Source organism: Limulus polyphemus, unplaced genomic scaffold, assembly GCF_000517525.1.
Source record: "Limulus polyphemus unplaced genomic scaffold, Limulus_polyphemus-2.1.2 Scaffold97, whole genome shotgun sequence".
NCBI lineage: Eukaryota > Metazoa > Arthropoda > Merostomata > Xiphosura > Limulidae > Limulus > Limulus polyphemus.
Window position 1 is genome coordinate 687,613 of NW_013665707.1, and position 20,155 is coordinate 707,767.

The following is a 20,155-nucleotide window of genomic DNA, read 5'->3' on the forward strand; positions in this document are numbered from 1 at the left end:
ACAAGCTCAGAATTGATATGATCATCTTGTTCGACCTGGTTTCCATTTATCAACTGATCAAGATGAGGACTATTGCTTGAATCTACACATTCTACACTTACAGCTGAAGGATGTAGGTACGTTACAATTTTATCAGTTTATTACACTATAGATTTGAAAGTAGGCCGTGAGCACTATTGTCTGATTTGCTCTTTCTCTGGTCAGTAGTATGAAATTAGGACCTATGTATTAGATAAATATCTATTCTGGTTCAAAGTACATTAAAATTATGCTAAGCAACTATTTTATATGTGATGTAATTCACTTATTAAAGAAAACTTATATGTGTGAGTAACTTATTTTTTTCCTCCCTCTCAAATTCTTAGTGTTTTCCTAAATTTTTTGTTTTATTTGTATATTGTAAAAAAACGCACTCTTTTCGAAATTTAAACAATCGCTACTAACATAAGAGTAACGAATAATTAAAGTTCCTTCTTTATAACAATGGAATGCAAAAATATATAGAATTTCATGAAAATATTAAAAACGGCATAACTAATTACTTTGTCTATGATGTCACCATATATATTTGTAATTGCGCAGTGTTCTCGATTACCGGAAAAGGAAATTCATAAAAAGCAGTGGGTGTCTCTTCTGCCTCGTTTTCAGTTCTACCTGCGGAGAGAGAGAATAAGAAACAGTTTATCTGAGTACACTGTACAGTTATTATATATTATATTAGGTTTAAGTGTCTGCACTGGTGCAGAATAATTTGTATATATCCTTTTTTTCCTCAGGAATTTTTTGTCTTTTATTTTAACCAAAAGTTTTACAAGTGTTTAACTGGTAAGCTTTTTACAATATCTCTTAAGTGTAATGTAAGCTGTAACTTCTAGTTTTAGTAATATTATTAATATTAACTAACACTAACCCTAATAGTACCACTAACAGCGTCAAAGATTCAGAACTGCAAAAGTTCAAATAACGGTTAAGTGTAAGTTGTATTATATTTATAATTATAGTTTTTAGTTTATACAAATGACGATTTGGTAACTTGAGTTTGGAGGGTATCAATGTATTAGTATTAAAATTTAAACCAAAGTACTAGTAGTGGTACTGATAGTGATATTTATTATTAGAAATATTACTGAATAGCTATCAGTATCATTATGGTAAACAAAACTTGGGTCAACCGACCGGCGTTTGGATGATGTAGATATTGCTTAGGCTTAGCGATCTTAGGCGTGATTTTACTTTAAACTAACTCTTTAATGAGTACTCATTAGAGGAAGCAGAAATTGATAAAAGATAGTGTTGGGTAATGTTCCTCTTCTGTCTTTGTTATTTAATCCCTAATGACTTCATTAGATGCTAATTAATTGACTTTTTTAACTGATTAAGTACTTGAGTCTGAGACTAAATTCAAAGGCAAAAGTCTCAAAAAAAGTGTAAATGTATACGAATTCAGAGTGTTTTTTATTCCCCCTTCTCAGGCAAAAATCCTGAAACAAAATAGCCCATGTACACCATTGTGCAGTTTCCATTTACCATATAAAAATTATGGTAATCAAGTCAGCCAGCTCTGGGTGATAGATTCTAACATACATAATGGATCATATTTATTCATATACCTATAGTAAGTTCCTTGTAAATTTAATATTTTACAAATCTAACAAACTTGGAAATAAGTTTTTATCTGTAATTGAAATTTAAATGGAAGTGTTGTATATATATATAAGACACAAAACAAGTAACTATGATTCGATCTCCTTAGGTCTGTTACTTGATTTATGCTTGATTTATTTATATACTTTATATATATTTATATATATATATATGTATGTGTGTGTGTATACATACATACTTGAAGTGGGTCCCTCATCATCATGAAATGTGATTGTGAAAAGTGGTTGAAGTTTCTGTGTTTATTTTATTCTTAAATTATATTTCACAAGCTGAGATGTGAAATAGAACTTAAGCTAACAATAGTAACATACAGTCACAGTGATTTCATATTAGGGTACTGCATCAGTGTATCCAAGAAACGATATTAAATATTTGAAAGAATTCAGAGGAAAACTTTTTGAGTATGATCCCAGAGATGGAAGAGTTAGCTCATAAGGCTAGATTAAGGTCTCATATTTCCTCTTGAGAAAAGGAGAGTAAGAGGTGATATTGTTGCAGTTTACAGTATTATCCAGGGGACTGATAGAATAAAGGCATTTGATTTCTTTATGCTATATTCAAGATTATAGAACAAGAAGATAGACTGGAGAAAACTAGGCTCCAGTTTTGTTTGTAAAGAGTGTGTGTACAGTAGTGGAAGCCAGTACTTTTACAAGATTTTAAGAAGGGAATAGATGATTTCCTGAAAAATAAAGAGTGGGTTTAAATTTCTACTTTCTCAAGGATGGTTGTGTAAGGAAAGTCTTGAATGACCAAATGGTCTCTTATTGTCCATGTATTGATATGAAGGTATAAACAAGGTTTTACTAGTGATTTTGTTGATGAAGGACAAGAGATTTCTAAACTGCAAAGTTTACTTACAGATGGGAGGAACTTGAATTTTATTATTATCTTTATTAGAAGTTTTAATAAATCTCTGTAAACTTTTTGAAAGCAAGTTCCAGGTCTTGTTGAGACTTGTCCTAAAATCTTGAAGAAGCCTATTATATTTAATATTAAGGAGATAAGAGAGAGAGAGAGCAAGGTGATTTGGCCCATCTAACTGATCCCTTCATCCACCAGTATGGAGTTTTATAGTTGTTCTGTGTATAGATATTTCTCAGAAATAGTGAGTTAAAAATTGTTAGTACAACCTCAGTTGTTTTTTTATTTTGTTATTTTAACCCGTGCACTTTATTGAGAATAAAAATTATACTGCTCTGTTTTCAGGAACTTACTGAAGACTTGTCATCATGCCTGCTGTTAGAGGTGATGGTATGAGAGGCTTAGCTGTGTTCATCTCTGATATCAGGAATTGTAAGACAGTGATAAGTCTCTTAGTTCTTGTTATTGTGTAAACTGTATTTGAAGTGTCCAAAATGTTTTCAAGTGAAATAGATTGGTAAATTTAAGATAAGGTGCAAACACAAAACTTGTCCAGTAAAATTGTATCAAGTATTGTACAACATGTAATTTGAAAAAATTGATCAATACTAGATTTGTCTGTAGCAATATATATATATATATATATATATACACACAGAAAGTTGCAATTATCATAACACTTAAATTGTTAGAGTAGGTTATTACCTTTGTACTTTGCATTTACAATGTAAAATTTCAATTGAACAGGATTTGTGCTAAACAAAAGTAAGACTACACTGATAAATATTGTACTATTTGTTTCAGCAGTATCTAAGTGAAACTTAATGAAAGTTTGAATATTTTTGTGTTTAAGAATACTCTTTTTTTTCTTGATGGGGTTCTTGATGTTTCACATGCTTTGTATAGCTAGAGAAAACTGAATTTTCTGAGGAATATTATACAAGTGGTACATTATTTGGCTTTTCAATAAGATATACTATTGTGCATGTCAACAGTAACTAAACAGTTTATGAATTCAAGGGGTTTTGTTTTCAAAGCAGACTTTGTAGCCAAAATGTATGAATTCAAACAAGGGATAAAATTTGCCATATTGGCCTGATTATAGAGCCAATATAAGGCAACCCCCGTATTCAGAAACTATGGGAGAGAAAAAAAACTGAGTGTCGTAATGTCTTTTTTTTTTAGGTCCACGAAATGCCTTTCTTGTAGAATGTGCATTAAGGAGTTCAGTCTCTTGTTTCCACCAACACCTCACATTATTTTCTAGCAGCAGTACAATTGTTCTTTTTGTTTTCTCTTCGTCACCCACCATCATAATTTTAAGATTGGCATCATAACTCTGTCGTAATCTTTTGTTACTTTGACACTTTCTTGTTTCCTGTCTTTCAATGTGGTCACTCATTCTTGCACTAGGGTTGATCACTGAAATGAGACTCGCAGACAACAATTATTATAAAATTTAAAACAAGCACAGTCAAAGCAATAATCCACCAGCTAAATCAGTATGGTAACTGAATAGCCTGCAGGTGAATTAGTTGCAAGAATTAGCAATGACCTTGAGTGAACTTCTGGCATGTATGCATAGACGGCTGCTATCTGAACATTCAGGAATGTAACAGGATAGAGTAGGGGGAGGGGTCCTGTGGTCGGCCACAATTATTAGACGACTGTGAATTTTACAGCTTAATTATTAATAATAAAAACATCACCTTATAATCGGGTGAATACAGCAGTTTTAGCTGAATAGTTTTACCTGTTTCTTACTCAATTGATTTGTCTATTGTTATACATGTTTTATAAAAATTCAAGCAGCTCTTATCAGAGCATCATTCATGTTGTTCCTTATATCTAGGACTTACTGGATGCAGTTGCATTAATTTGTAAACAATGATGTAATTGTATGTTTAAAAGTAAGACTTTTGTTGGAGTTTATAAAGGAGTTTTCCAAAATAAAGTACAAGTACATATAATTTAGCCTTGCTTTAAATGTTAACGTATCATTCCTTAAGATAAATCAAGGATTGAACAAAAACAATTTGCTGTTATGGTATCTCAAGGCTCATTGATTGGGGACTTCAATTAAATCTCCTCAGTAGGGCTGTTATAAAATTAAGAAACAACACCTATATAACTCCAATAAAATTCTGCATACTCTCATTTTAAAAAGTTAATAGAAAAATATGTGTAGCCTTCATCTTTTAAAGGTCTGTGCTGTTAGAAAAACAACTAGGTCTTCATTAACTGTAAAGTATGTTGTTGCATAATACATACATATATGACAGTGTACAAATATAGAAATGAATAAAATCCCTATAACCCGAGCACTTTCAAAACCTCTTCAGGGGAAAACTGGGAATGGTGGTGTAATCGAATATATATAAAGGGAGTTTAGTGACGTCATGAAGATCATTCAGTTTTCCAGGAAATGTTTAGTCTATTTCTCTATGTATTGTTATAAGCGTCTAATTTCCGGTACAGTGTAGCCGATGGCGAGAGGGTATGTGAAAAGGTGTTAGGGATATTTTACTTTAGAAATGGCTAAATATACGTATATTTAAAACTATACTTAAGTGTTTAGGTAAAATAAAGGTGACACCTGGAGACTGATTGAAAAAGATATGTTATGCTAATCAGTTAATAAAAACAGGTATGAAAATTATCTTAAATAAATAGTAAGATTTAGAAAATTCAGCATTCACATTACATGAAAAAAATAAGCAAAGAATATAAGTTATTTTTCTGACAGAGATGAAATTAATGAATGGAGATCACTGATTCCAGGATCTAGATTAATTCCAAAAGGTTGAACAGTGTTTAGATTAGCAATCCAATAAGCTTCTTTTATTGTGTTGTGAAATTTTGGAAACATTCAAATTTGTATGAATGTATGTAATGTTTTTATGACTTCTATAAAAGAAACCATATTTTTGTTGTTAAAACTTGTTGCAAAATCTTTGGTATTCTTAAATGTGAAGACATTGCAGTAATTTAAACTGAATCCAAGTGCTGATAAGAAACATCTTTAGTGTCAGCTAACTTTGAGAAAACTATTGTGGATCAATGGCTCAATAAATACATTGCTATATGTATGTATTCTTAGTTGTGATAGATATGTGATATAAACATATAAACATTTAATGGAGAAATCAGTGAAAAGCTTCTAAGTGGCTCATTTTACAGTAATTTTTTTGGATGTACATGGATTTTGAACTACACCTTTTCAATTTTGTGTTTTTTATGGGCTTTTTAATCACAAGTACAAACTGACCATGAGTTTAGAATATGAGAAAGAGGGGATCATTAACAAATTTACACATAACAGCATCAATAAAATCCAGTACAGTACAAGAGTAAATATCAGCACCTAACTTGCTTGAGTAAATATTGACTTTAAGATAACATAGGAATTTCTGCCAAACTTAATTTTATTAGTTTTGTTAGTAGTGTTTAATGAATTATCAGTATATGTATTTATCCATATAAATCTCATGTAATCCTATATGGGCTTGAAAGATTATACAACATTGTTCAGATATTTTTGTCGTACCTTTGTGAGTATACAGAAAGATGAAGATTTAAAGCTTTGTTTAGCTTAATGAATAAATTATTGAACAAGTAACAAAAATAATCTTGTTATTTTTAAGAGAAAAATACTACCAATAAATATAAAACAAAACAGTTGACTCAGTGGTTTACCAATTACAGTATTTTCTACAGTTAATTTATTTTATATAACTTTTCAGCATGTACTTAATTTAAATACATTGTTAAGTAACATCTACCATGCATAACTCCTTTTTGTGCATTCCTAATATCACTCCCTTCCTGTTTATTCACCTTTATACAAGGAAAGTTAAGAAATCCATCTTTCTAATTTTTCCCTTGTTTGTTCACACTTTATTCTCAGTTTATTGTAATTCTATTTTTTGTAAATCTAATTTAGGTTAGTTGTATTTCTGTTTTATTTAACATTTTGTTTTGCTTTTTTTTTTGTTTTCAACCATTTAGTTGTCAGTCTGTTTTATTGGTTTTTAACTCCAAGTGCCATCTTGAATTTGTAAACCTATTTAAGTTTTGTTTTAGTAAACTCATAAAATCTTGTTTACTACACACATTACTATTCTGCAATCTTCTTTTGTTTAATGGTGTTATTTTTATGTTTCCTGTTTGACTTGCTAAATAAAATAATAACTTGCTTAATAAAAAGAAGGATTATTTCCAAACCATAATGCTTGTCAGCTTTGTAGATGAAGTGCTTAGAACTAGAGAGAAAAAAATAACGTTATTTTCAAGTTATACATGGTTTATGTTACAGCTATTTTTCGAGATGTTTGTATCATTGTCTTGTAATAAAACTCATTGAAATTAAAAAACATTAGTTAGGAAAGGGTTGCTATTTTTTTTTTGGCTAACCTTTGCATATTGAAAATTGAGTAAGAATACGAGAAATTTTAACAAACATGACCTTGCTCAGGGCCTAACTAAGATGCCATTTTGGTGGGAGTTGAGAAATATGGCTAGAACCCCACCCCACCTCAAAAAAAAGTTGTCACTACCATTTGTTTTATATTTAACATTTTGGGTATTTTTTCTTTCTGTGAAAAATTAACTCCGATTTCTTTCAATATTGAAAGAGAAACTCCATTATAAAAACCAATATTTTTTTAAATATAAATACAGCTTACAAATGTATAAGTTGCACATACATATATATGACATGCTTTAAGATAAATTTCACTTTGCTCTCTCTCTCTATACCTTATTCTTTCTTCTTTTTTTTTTGCATATCTGTGGACCTGTTTGTACTCTCTGTACCTTTCCTTGTCTATTAGAAGTTCACTGAATAAGAACATACACAAGTTTTAATACAGTATTACTTTTCTTACACTCTAAAGTGGTGTTTTAAGATGACACTTTGATTGTAACGTAACCTTATGCTAAAGGTTTTTCTTTCTTACAGTGATATGTGTATTAGTTTTGTTAACTCTTGAGACTTATTCCTCTATACTGTGCCTGGTGTTTTTCAGTAACTGAGATTATTTACTTTCAACATATTTTTGATATTCATTTACATGTATTATATAAGGTTAATGAATATGTCCAGTACAACCATATATTTTGTTACATTGGGTGATAGTATTTCAGCTTTGCATCATCTAGTAAAATTACATGTACACTGTTAGTGAACACTGATATGTAACTATTCCTACACATACTATACAGATTTACTATGTATGTATGTATTTATATAATGACTTGTACATACATATTTGTGCACATCTTTTATGTGCAATGAGGTCAAAAAATGTGTTTAATAGTCGTAATATTATATTTGGATACAAACTTTTCATAATTTCCTGTAATTATTTAGTCTTCTCAGATTGAGTTTTTTTTGTTTTTTTTTATATTTCACATTTTAATGCTTTACTAACTGAAAAAGGCTGACAGAAAGTTCAGAATTCAATAAATAATAATGTACTTTCATAAAATTACAGAAAGTCAAAATATGTATTACTTTTCAAATACATTTATACATGAACCTTGAGTTTAAATAGAACATGCCTGTTTATGTGTCTGCTATATTAGAATTAGAGAAAGTGTATACTAATAAATTTTTGAAATTATTTTTTTATTTGTTTGTTAATTACCTGAAGAGTATGGTTCATGTTTTCAGATTTAAACAATTATTTCTATTTGATACACCTTGTTATTTTTATCTAGTAAAGATGTAAGAATTCTTTGAAATATTTTTGACGTTGGAATCTATTAAGCCACAGTTCTCATTTCATAGTGTTAAATTTAAGCATTAATTCTGATTTTATTCCACCTGTTTTATGATACCTTATGTTTAGTCTAAATTATCAATGTTTTTATTACTTGAACATACATCTGTAAGTACATATGAAGTTTCTATTTTTCATGTGTCCTTCACTGTGCAATTTTCATATGTGAGATACATTTTTCAGTTTGACAAGATTATTGATGTTACGGTAAATATTTTCAAAAATCAAATTATACCTTCTGATGTTTATGTTTTAGGTAAAAGTAAAGAGGCAGAAATCAAAAGGATCAACAAGGAACTTGCAAACATCCGTTCAAAATTCAGGGGTAAAAATTATGTATCTATTTGTGTAAGAATGCTAGTATGAATATTGTGAGGTTTTTATCGCCATTTGAATATGGCCTCCACTTAGTATTAGTAATTTTATCACAACCTAAGTAATATACAAGTAACTTATGTAAAATAATATTTAATTATTTGGCTTCATTTGATTAGACTTCTAATAAATATTTTGATTACTGAGAGAATTATATTGCTATGAAAAAAAGCTGTAATTGTATGAAAATAGCTTTCAAGCAGAGATTAAAGCTTGTAAGTTAAAACAGATGTAGAGGTTGCAGTACCAGAAGTGGAAAACAAGACATGTTTTTTTGTAACTTAAAGATTTTTACTGTCGTGGTAATTCTTGATAATTTGTTTTCATGCTTGAATTTTATTTGAAATTGTATTATTTACAGAATAACTCTTTATTTTAAACCTCACACATCACTTTTTTTTTTCTGTTGAGAATTTGTTTGATTAGTATTTGTAATAATGGTAATTTCTAAGTTAACACTTGCAGATGAGGTTCGGAATTCCAAGTTTGAGAAATGCTTACTCATCTCTTCACAGAACAAATAGCTAATACTTTGCAACACTACCAAAATGTTTTTGCACATGCACCAAGCTTTTGAGCAAATATTCGATGTGTATTACATACATTTGTTGTTTCTAAAAGGTGACAGAACTCTTGATGGATATCAGAAGAAGAAGTATGTGTGCAAGTTGTTGTTTATTTTCCTTCTGGGCCATGACATTGATTTTGGTCACATGGAAGCTGTCAATCTTCTCAGCTCCAATAAGTACTCTGAAAAACAGATTGTAAGTATTGAGTGTATGTGGTTGAATTGATTTTTAAAATCTTAACAGTTTTTGTGTTGTATTCTAAAAATGGTTTAGCAACTATATTTATGAAGAGCAAATTACAGGCATTAGGCCTTTAAAATTAACTTGCTTGTTTAAATCTCAAGAAGATGTGGTAGTATACTTAGATAGGAAATTTGGCTTAATTTCACTTTTTATTCATTTATAAAAATTGAAACTTCACAAACTAGTTGTATTTCATAAAGTGACTTTAAAAAGTAGTTATTATCATTATTCAATTTAAGTTAGAAAACTGTGATTATTTGTTTCATCATAACAACACTAATATCTTGTCCTTAGTAGTGTCTGTTAACATGAGGTACTTTCCAAATATAAAGAAATAAATTCTTAAATGTTAAAAACATGCAAAATTTACAGTTATTGTGTGCATTGTTAGTGTTAATTCAGCTTTGTTATACTTTCTTATTAATTCTGTTTAAATTTCATAACTAAGTTTGAAGGCTGAAATCTCTTGTGTGCATGTAAACACACTAATATTATGCTAAATATCAATATGTTTAGGTGCATGTCTTAGTGAGGTTAGTCTTTAGTTGAGAAATGATTTGAGGTACAAACCAATCTTTATTACTTAAATATACAGTTTTAGAAATAGAAATAGAAAAAAACAATTACAAATTGGGATTTATGCATAGCTTTTGATTGAAAAACAGAATACTGTCAGTATTGTCAAAAGGATTTTTGGTGAGTGCTGTGCTCTTTCATTGTCATGTTTATATGTACAAAGAACTCTCCCAGTGCAAGATTTATTTTTAGATGAAGAATAAAAAGACACATTTTTATCTTTCATTACTTATCTGAAACTTGAAACTGGTAATGTTTTGAGGGGAATACTTTTTTTCATGGTGGTACAGAAATCCAAAGTTACATGTGGTTAGTATCATGCTTATCAAAGCTAAAACAGAGAGTATATAGTTTGTCACTATTATGTGCCTTTGTAAGTGCTTTAGAGGAAGGACAAATATGTGCCCATGACAGTGGAAGAGTTAAACAAAGAATTAAAATATAATTATACTAAGTTCACAATTTCATAAATATAATTCTTGGTAAAGTTAAGGATTAACAGAGTAAATCATCATTGCTGGTGTATCTTTTGCAGATTTCTAAAGTTTTTTTTAAATTAAAAAAATTGTTTAATAGTTAGCAAAATCTACTATAAGTGTTAAAGCAAGCTTTGAATTTTAAAATATTACATTTGTGTTTTAAGTATTTCATTTCAAAGATTCTTAGAAATTGCATAGTTGCCATTAGATGTTGCATTTTTATACAGTTATTTCTTTAGAAGTAAATTCTGTGGCTTACGTAGAAGTAATTTTAGAGCAGACTATGTACTGTTGATTAGTTTAAAACATCAGGCATTTTGAAAGAAGTCTGTTAATATTGTATTAAATAGGAATATTTTTAGAAGAAATGAAACAATACACTATTTCAGTCAAAACAATCTCATTGATCACTCTCAGTTCACTTGCAAAATGAGCATTTTCAAATTTGTTTATTTAAAAAAGGAAAATGATGATTGTGTTGCTATCATAACAGAAACCATATTTACGTGTAGTATGACATGTACAATAATGCTTGAAATTGGAAATAAACTAGAAGCCTAAATTTTAACAGGTGTTTTGTAAAATTATAGCTACATTTTAGTTATCTTTGGAAACTTCATGTTTAAGTACATATATTTAAAAAATTAAACAGTAAATGAAAAGTGGAGTTGGTAGTAAGATTACATTACTTTTAATTTTTGTTTAACAATAAATTCCTGATCACAATCTAGTTTCTTATTAAAATATGTTTTGTGTTAGAACTCATGAATTTGAATGCTGTATAAAATGGTTAAAATGAAGTTATTGGTTTGATTATTCAGTTGATATTTTTCCCAAATTTTCTTTTTAGGGGTACCTGTTTATCTCTGTGCTAATTAGTGCCAATAATGAACTAATGAAGTTGATTATCCAGTCAATTAAGAATGACTTATCATCTCGAAACCCCATCCACGTCAATCTTGCTTTGCAGTGTATTGCTAACATTGGTAGCAGGGAGATGGCTGAAACATTTGGATCTGAAATTCCAAAACTACTAGTTTCTGGGTGTGTTAAGTTTAAGAATTTTTGTTTGTATAAAGTTTACTAACTTAAATTGCTTTAACTTGTTAATTACCAGTTCAGTCTCAAAGATTTTCATCTTATAAGTTTGCATATAATTTATAACAAAACTACTTAATCTTTTAATAAAAAAAAAAAAAAAAAAAGAAAATATTTTTAAAGATGTTTTTTTTTTTGTATATGTGTGATGCTTTCAATTTCAACAGAGCAATGTTCTAATGCTTACTTTGTGTGCTCCCTGGAATAATCCTATATTAGGAAAGTAAGCACATTTACAACTGCCTTATCAAGAACTTTGGTATATTTTGGAGGAACTTGTAAGCATGGAATTTTAAAATAATTTTGGTTAGAAAAAGTAGAGGAACTGGATTTTAACCAACCAAATAAAAAAGGAAAGAAATCTTGCAGAGACTAGTCTATCAAAGAGGAATTATTCTGAATAGTATGTATGTTTTTAACATCCAAATATTTTATGAAAAACCTTGAAGTTGGTAAAGTGAAAGTGTAAAAACTATAGAATATCTTCAGACATAAAACCTTGAAAACTTAACATTTAAGTCAACATTGTGTGAGGAATCTTTGTATAGTTGCTAACATATTGTCAGAAAACTGATTGAGAAATTCAGAGATGGTATCAATGTTTTGTTTATACTTAAGATTTCTTTTTTGGAGGATTATTCTTGTCATAGGAAAACTTCCATAATGCTTTTTGGTGTTATTTTATTTAAGTCATCTAAATTAATACCATTAAAAACTGGTTTAAGTATACTTCATGACTGCATTTCATATAATGTTTTTTGAGTGGTGACTATATGATTGTCAATAAAAATAAAAGTATATGTTAAAGTGTTTTTCTGAGAAATACATTTTTGATTATTAGAAGATAGTGTTATAGGTCAATTTCAATATCACTATGTTTGTTAAAATTTGCTTAATGCTTTTTTTTGGATTAGTAAATCCTAATCATGAAAAAAAAAATCTGAAGCCAGAACTTTATTAATGTCATTTTGTAAAAATTTAATATCTGGAAAAATTTGATGTTAGTGTTTGTTAAAACTCATTATCATAAATTTTCTTACTTCCAGTTATGATTTGTTTAATTTGTATAAGGTTACTTAATATGTTCTTATTATCAGCACAAATAATGAATAGCATGCATCCGTACTATATCCGTTCAATATTTACACTGTTTGCTGGAAAAAATTGGAAATCTTCATCAACTGTTTATTTAGTGAAAAACTTTATTCATATTTAAATATGTATTTGCAAATGATCAAAAAGTAAACTTAAAATTATCCAGTTTTGTATATGTCCTCTCCACTCCAAAAAAAAAAAAGGTCACTTTATGATAAGGCTGTTTTCTATGATCTATCCTGAGATCATAGATTTTAAATTGTGTGCACACAGTGGCTCTTCGGAAATAGAAATATATATGTGTGTGATAGAGAATCATTTAAGTTAGAGAAATGATATAAATTGTCACCTTTTGATTTATACATAACAGATAGATGTGCATGTGCCACGACAGTTAAAAATATGCAGTATTTGAGCTTCTTAACTCTTTCCATATAAGTAACTTAAAAACTCAAAGTGTGCATTTTGTCACCTTTTACAATGTTACATGCAAACTTTAATTAAGGAACTTTATTTTCAATGTATGTCAATAAACTTAGCATGAGAACTCAGTTTATACTTCAACTTTGTATATTAAATTTCAAATTCTTAATTTGAAAAAGAAATATTTAAGAAGATAGCAAATTTCCTTTTTGTCACATAGTTCATCTGAACTCTGATTCTTCCAATTCAGAATTTTATAACTTCTAACATAGGCCGCTGCAGTTTCAGACCAATAAAATTTTAACCTCCTACCTTCTTTATTTGCTGAAATATCAATAAATTTATCATACCCACCTGAGAAGCCTCTCCCCTCTTTCTCTGAGTTTCAAAATTGTTTGCTAATCAGCTTTGCAGTTTACTTTATTGTTTATAACCAATAGAAAGATCACATTCTCCTGTACATAAATCTTAAAATTATGCATTCGTTTTTTCCAACATCATCTTTCAACCAACAAGAATTAATAGTTTGTGTTGATCACATTTGGTGCTCTTAACAGTAATGGAATTTTCTAACCTATTTACAGCTTACTTAGATAGCTGGATGAAATATAATAGTTTTGGGACGTTCTGTTCTAGTACCTGATATATTTTTTGTTTTATAAAATACATATTAGAAAGCTACATGATTTTTTTTTAATATTTTGGACATCCAAATTTGTGAGACACAGCGAGGCTTAGGAAAGGATATTGGGATATCACTAGAACATGTGCTGTTTACATTAGCTCTATGATTAAAGAACTAACAGGTTCCTGTTATAATTTATTGCTTTTTATACAAGAATTAGTGCTCCTGTGGTACAAGGTATGTCAGTTAAACCATGAACGTGGAAGATAATGGATGTGAAATAAAGTTAACAGTTGAAAGTGGTAAGATAAATAAATTGTAACTTTCTGAATAATACTGCAGTCAGTACATAGGAAGAAATGACATTATTCATCTTGTTTCATATTTTTCAACTGTACGTTGATTTCTGTACAGTAAGTTTCAGAGTAGTATTTTACCGAAAAACTTGATATTCACTTAGGAGGTTCTACAGTTTATTATACAAATAAAATATGAACATGATCTTGATCTTTGACTCGGACTGACTCAATGAAGGTATTTAAAATTCATAGTCAAATATTTAGTAGAAACATAAAAAATCTGATTTTTTATGTAAGGCAGGCTTGTAACATTTACTAAAAGTTTACCAAATTTAATGAAGATACATCTAGTAAATCCCAAGTTATGCATAGTTTCACAGTCCTAAGGTTGGTCAAATCAACCAACTTTGTTTTTATAGGAATAAGCTTCTTATTATAACAGAAAAAGTTGTTTTTTATGCTCCTGTTTTTTGTGCTTCTGGATGCATTTATCTAGAAATCACATTTTAAAAGCAGAATTAGACTGTGCAGAGTGCAATACTAGTATAGCTTAAAAAAACATAGTGAATTTGGGGTCTCATTTCATGTTTACTAAAAATCATACACATTACTACATATGTTGTACACTTTATTTGCCCCCCCAGGTGCACAGCTGTATGTCTACAGACTTACAACACTATAAACCAGGTTTTGATACCTGTTGTGGGCAAAGCACAGATAGCCCATTGTGAGTTTTGTGCTTAACTACAAACAAACACTTTATTCACAGTTCTTTAAGATGTAATCTAAGTTATCAGTACTAAAAATAACACTTTTCAGACTTAATATATATATATATATACACACATATATTTAGAATAGCAAATGATAAATGGCAGTATAATTGATATTTTTTGATTTAATAAATAATATTAATTTTGTTTTCTAAGGGCAACACAAAAAACATGCAGCAAGTAATATGAGTTGATTAGTTATCTGGTTTAAACCACATTAAACAAAAACTTGTTACTTCAGCAAGTCTAATCCTTAATTAAAATATTCTGTAACTACAGGCTTGGTACATACACTGTAAAAAATAAAGTATTTATAATAGATATTAGTCAGGCTTGTGGAGTTTCCAAATTTTGTGTGTGTATGTGTAATAGTTGATGGCTGTTTCACGTGACTACCAAAAATTTTGGAAATACATTTGCATTCCCTTTAGCCAGCAATTCAAAATTAATGACAGTGGTAAATAGTCAAAGGATCTTAACTAGCTTTGCTATAACAGTGACAGAGTGAATAAGCTTGGTGGCAATATTTACATTACTTGGACAGTTGGAATATTCAAAAACAGTAATTGGAAAACCCTAATTTTGATTAGTTTATTATTTGTGTGACAGTCAGTTTAATAGTAATTTCAATTGATTGATTTAAAGACAGTTGATATAATTGAAATTTCTATTAATCAATTGTTGGAATATTGTAAACACTAATTTTGACTAATCAATTAGTTTAGGTGATTAAATCCCTTGTTTCTAGATACATGTTTGTTCTTTTACTTAACCAACTGTTTTGACAGATGCTGTTTTTTAACATTATACGTTGATTTTTATTTTAGTGAAACAATTGATGTAGTAAAACAAAGTGCAGCTCTCTGCCTCTTACGACTGTTCCGGACACTGCCTGATATAATACCCAGTGGTGAGTGGACCTCTAGAATTGTCCATCTTCTGAATGACCAGCACTTGGGAGTGGTAACTGCTGCAGTTAATCTCATTGATGCTCTTGTCAAGAAGAATTCTGATGAGTATAAAGGTTGCATCTCTCTAGCTGTCTCAAGGCTTAGCAGGGTATGAGTTTCTGTGGTATGTTAAGGAATTGAAAAAAGGGCAGAATGACTGTTGGATTTTAAGAATAATCTTAAATTAGTTAAATTTTATTGAAAAAGTTGAATAGATAAACAAATGTCGTGGTGATGATTTAAAGTAAAAGTCAATATTTCATAAGGTTGAAACAATTTATAGAGTAAGTATGAGTCACGTGGACATACTTTGTAGCTTCTATGAAGTTCTTTTGATAGTAATGACTATGATCTTCAAGGAATTAAAGATAAAAATAATAACCAATGAGGTTTTATATCCATTAGGTTTCTTACATAAAAAAAACCTTGTGTTTTTTTAAATTACATTTTGTTGGTGTATGTTTAAACAATTGCAGATTGTACAAAAGTGTTGGTTCTCAAGTGAAATTTAAACACCATTTGATGACTGGCTTTTTATTATTTATCATCTGTATTTTGTTTTCATTAACAGGTTATGTAGATATAAACATAAGTCCTATAAATAACAGGTTTCTTTTTCACAGAAGGATTATTTTATAATCCTGTGAATCAAATTATCTTAAGTTTTTCTGTACTTTCTGCTTTTCCAATAAATAGCTTTAGTAGTGCAATGTGAGAAACATTTTTTGACACCAATTTTGGGTCATTAGAATCAACAGAAGCAAAATAATGTTATGTACTAATAAAGAGTTTTGCACAAACAAATATAATTATTATAAAGTCATTTTAGAATGTTTGACCATTATAACTAAGAAAATTTCATGCACATTGTGATCCTATTAAAATATTTTAACTTTTTGCAGTATTTTTTTAAAATATTGTAATATTCTTACTAAAAAAATATAAATGAATATGGGATTTCCTTATCTTTTGCCTTATTTCAAAATCCTTAGTTTTGAGTATTCAAACTAGTTTTTTAACCCCTTTTGTGTCAGGTTTCCTTTTGGAAATGAATTTTAAGAAAGGCAGGGTTTTTTTGATTTTGGTTTTTGATAGGCTATTTTAATACATGATAACATGCAAGTAGTTAAAAATATAATGAGAAATTTTTTGTAACATGGAAAATGCCCAAGTTATTTTGGGCAGGTCATGGAAGGGGTTAACAGAGAAAAATCTTGTATAGTACTTCATAATATATCAAAATATCCCACCAATACAAGTTGAGAAGGGGTTGAAATACTATTTAAGAATTGTGCCAAATTCCCCTCTTGCATCATATTCACATATTATATCCTTTTGTCTCATTATGCTCATGTATTTCATTACCTTTGATTCCCATATTTTAACCCCTTTGTAATTTGTATTGTCAAGATATTCTAATATGTTATAAAGTACTGTATGAAATGTTTTTCTCTTAAAAACTAGTTTTAATACTCTAGACTGCAGATTTGTCATTATGGTATTATTTAAATTTTGTTTTCTTGTTTTGTTTTTCTACTATTTTTCTACTATTTTTTTTTTGTATACTATAGTACCTGTATAGACAAAATATAGACATCCACCATTTTGTTACTATTGGCCTCTGACCTGAAATTGGTGTGAAAAAAATTTTTCTAAGCATTTCCATATGTGAAAATACGTTCATTTCTATTGGACTGTAATTATCTACACAGCTTTCTTTCTCTCTCAAGTCAGGCTTCTGTCGAAATAAAAACAATTTTAAAGTAGGACTGAACTCATTGATCTCCATGTAGAAAACTGACCTAAGAAAGTGCACCCGAGTTTAATAGGTAAACTCAGCTTCTTTGTCCAGTCAACAACAACACCTTATTACATTTGTTCTTTCACAGCATTGGTTAGCTCTAACATTCAGACAATGTCACATCGGCCAGCAAAGGATATTTCAGTCGTTAATTCTTTCAACCCTGATGCTATATATTACTGCAGTGTTCTCTCAGGCAGAAGAAACATTTTCTTCTATAAAGAACAAAAAACAAAATAACTAGAATAAGGCAATATATGCAGTTTGCTGGAACATGTGTTTATGCTAAAACTACATAGAAACTCGATAAATGATTTTTTTTTAAATTCCTATATTACTAAAGAAGGTAGAAAACATTTGATATATCTGCATATCACACTACTCAGATGTTAACTCTGATGCTAACTTTTGGTCGTGGATCTTGCCAGTTTGCCCTCTTTTTGCATTTTCATTGGTTACATTTAAAATCTGTAAGTAGGATAAATCAGTTAAATGCAAAATATAACATTAATGTTGTCAGGAAAATGAGATCCACGAAATAAAAACAACAAAAATTACCTTGCTTGATGGCACTCGCCAAGACTAGCTAATACCAGTCTACCACAGAAAGAAACTATTTTGAAGGCTCATACCATAACAGAATTAGGTTAAAATACTAAAAGAAACTAAATGTTGAGCTTGAATGTGTGGAAGTAAAAGAGCTTTACTAAATCAGTACTTTTAATCCTTGTTTAGTTAGTCTATAACTTAGTGGTCTCCATTTATTTTCCACACTTGGCCACTTCAGATGATGATCATAAAGTCAATTAACATGCTAGAGCTTGTTGATGAATACATCATTCCCCAAATACAATTTTGCTCACCCTTGAGTATTATATAATGATTAATAATGCAATATGTAATCATAGTCTGGGCCACAAATCAGGCTTTCACAGGCTGTATGTTTGGGACCACTGCTATAACTTGATGTAAAAATAACATTAAATAGAAGTTTAAGATTAAAAGATACCAGTTTTATGGTAATCCATTATTTCATGAAATGTCTATATATATACTTTTAATTTTTCCTAACTTGTAATATAAGTGCTTAATAAGTTAATTTTGTGTCTGAGACACATTATTGGGATTCAGGTGAATTTTGCTTTAACCCTGTCGCTGCAGGTTTTCCTATAGTCAGGGATAAAGGGCATGTCATCACATTTGTAGACTTGCAAAACTTGATATAATATTGTAGATTATAATTAAAATTTTAGCATTATACATTAGTTAATTTCTTAATTTACAAGTAAATATTAAAACAAAATTCTTAAATATCAATTTTTGTGTGTCACATTGTATGTTGAATGCAGCTTTGGTCCAAATACAAAGTCTAGTTCCTTATGAATTAGAAACTCAAATTACCAATATTGACAAGTTAGAATATAAAATAAGAACCTCCTATTTTTTTCTGTTTTCTGAGATATTACATTTAGCAAATCAAACAAAGTGGGCCCCACTCACCTCTTTCATTTATGGAAATACTTGCTTATGTACAACTACTTCTGTCTTTGATGTGTGAATAACCAGTCGAAAACTTAGTGTCCATCCCCTCACCCAATATGGTTTTCTCAGTCTCTAGAAGGTGGAAAGCTCACAAGATTATTTCCTTTTCTTGAATCTCGGAAGGAAGGGATAAGTGAAAATAATGTTCAAAAAGCTTTTTTTTTTACCCAAATGCAGTTTAGTTAGTAAGCCTGATAAATTACAGTGGAATTCTGTGATATTGATAGAGTAATTAATAATATTTGGTTGTTTCAAAATGCATATATAAAACCTATAAAAAAAAATATTTTGTTTTACATCATCCATGTGTGAAATTTGACAAGGCCTAGCAAATTACGGTAAATGGGAAAATGAGTACAAGGTTTGTAATTTAAAAAAATCATTGATTTCTGTATTTATTTATTTAAATGTTCTATATTTTAAGAAAAATAACTGAAATTTAAGAATTTATATGTAAATAGTAATAATATATATATGTAATGTATTATAAGTGAAATTTGACTTTATTTTGCAAAATACTGGTTCACTAGAACAAACCAAATATAGGTCATTTTGTAAAGACCAGTATTATGCTATTGGATACAGTAACATGAGTGCACGTGCATTACATCATTGCAACTTCTGTAATGTTAGTCAGATGTGGCTGAAAGGTTAATAAAATAATATATATACATAGATGTATAATGTTATGAGATTTAAGCTATTTAGACTAAACATATATGGTTTCTTGTTATAATATGTAGTCATTCTCGAACAATGTACTGTATATCTATTTCCTAATTTTTCATGTTGGTTATGAGATCAGTCAAACTGACCAAACCCATACTGAGATACAGTAGTGAAAATAACAGATAAAGTAAAAAGTTTTTTCTAAAGAAAACATTTGATAATTATCGGGAGGTTATTAGGAGGTTATAAAGATTTTGCATGTAAAATTTGACAATTTTCTGATGCATAAAAGTATTTTTTATTGTAAAATCAAAATTACTTTGCAT

General features: G+C 29.2%; 1 protein-coding gene across 1 annotated transcript in view; it reads left to right on the plus strand.

Moving 5' to 3' along the window:
• Positions 1–637: 637 nt before the first annotated feature.
• Positions 638–20,155, plus strand: part of LOC106469473 (AP-2 complex subunit alpha-like) — a 67,094-nt gene continuing 47,576 nt past the window's right edge. Inside the window, exons 1-6 of the mRNA XM_022398955.1 lie at positions 638–825; positions 2,875–2,961; positions 8,569–8,637; positions 9,309–9,451; positions 11,405–11,598; positions 15,695–15,926. Of these exons, the coding sequence (XP_022254663.1) occupies positions 2,898–2,961; positions 8,569–8,637; positions 9,309–9,451; positions 11,405–11,598; positions 15,695–15,926 (702 nt within the window). The 5' untranslated portion in view covers positions 638–825; positions 2,875–2,897. The remainder of the gene's footprint in view (positions 826–2,874; positions 2,962–8,568; positions 8,638–9,308; positions 9,452–11,404; positions 11,599–15,694; positions 15,927–20,155) is intronic.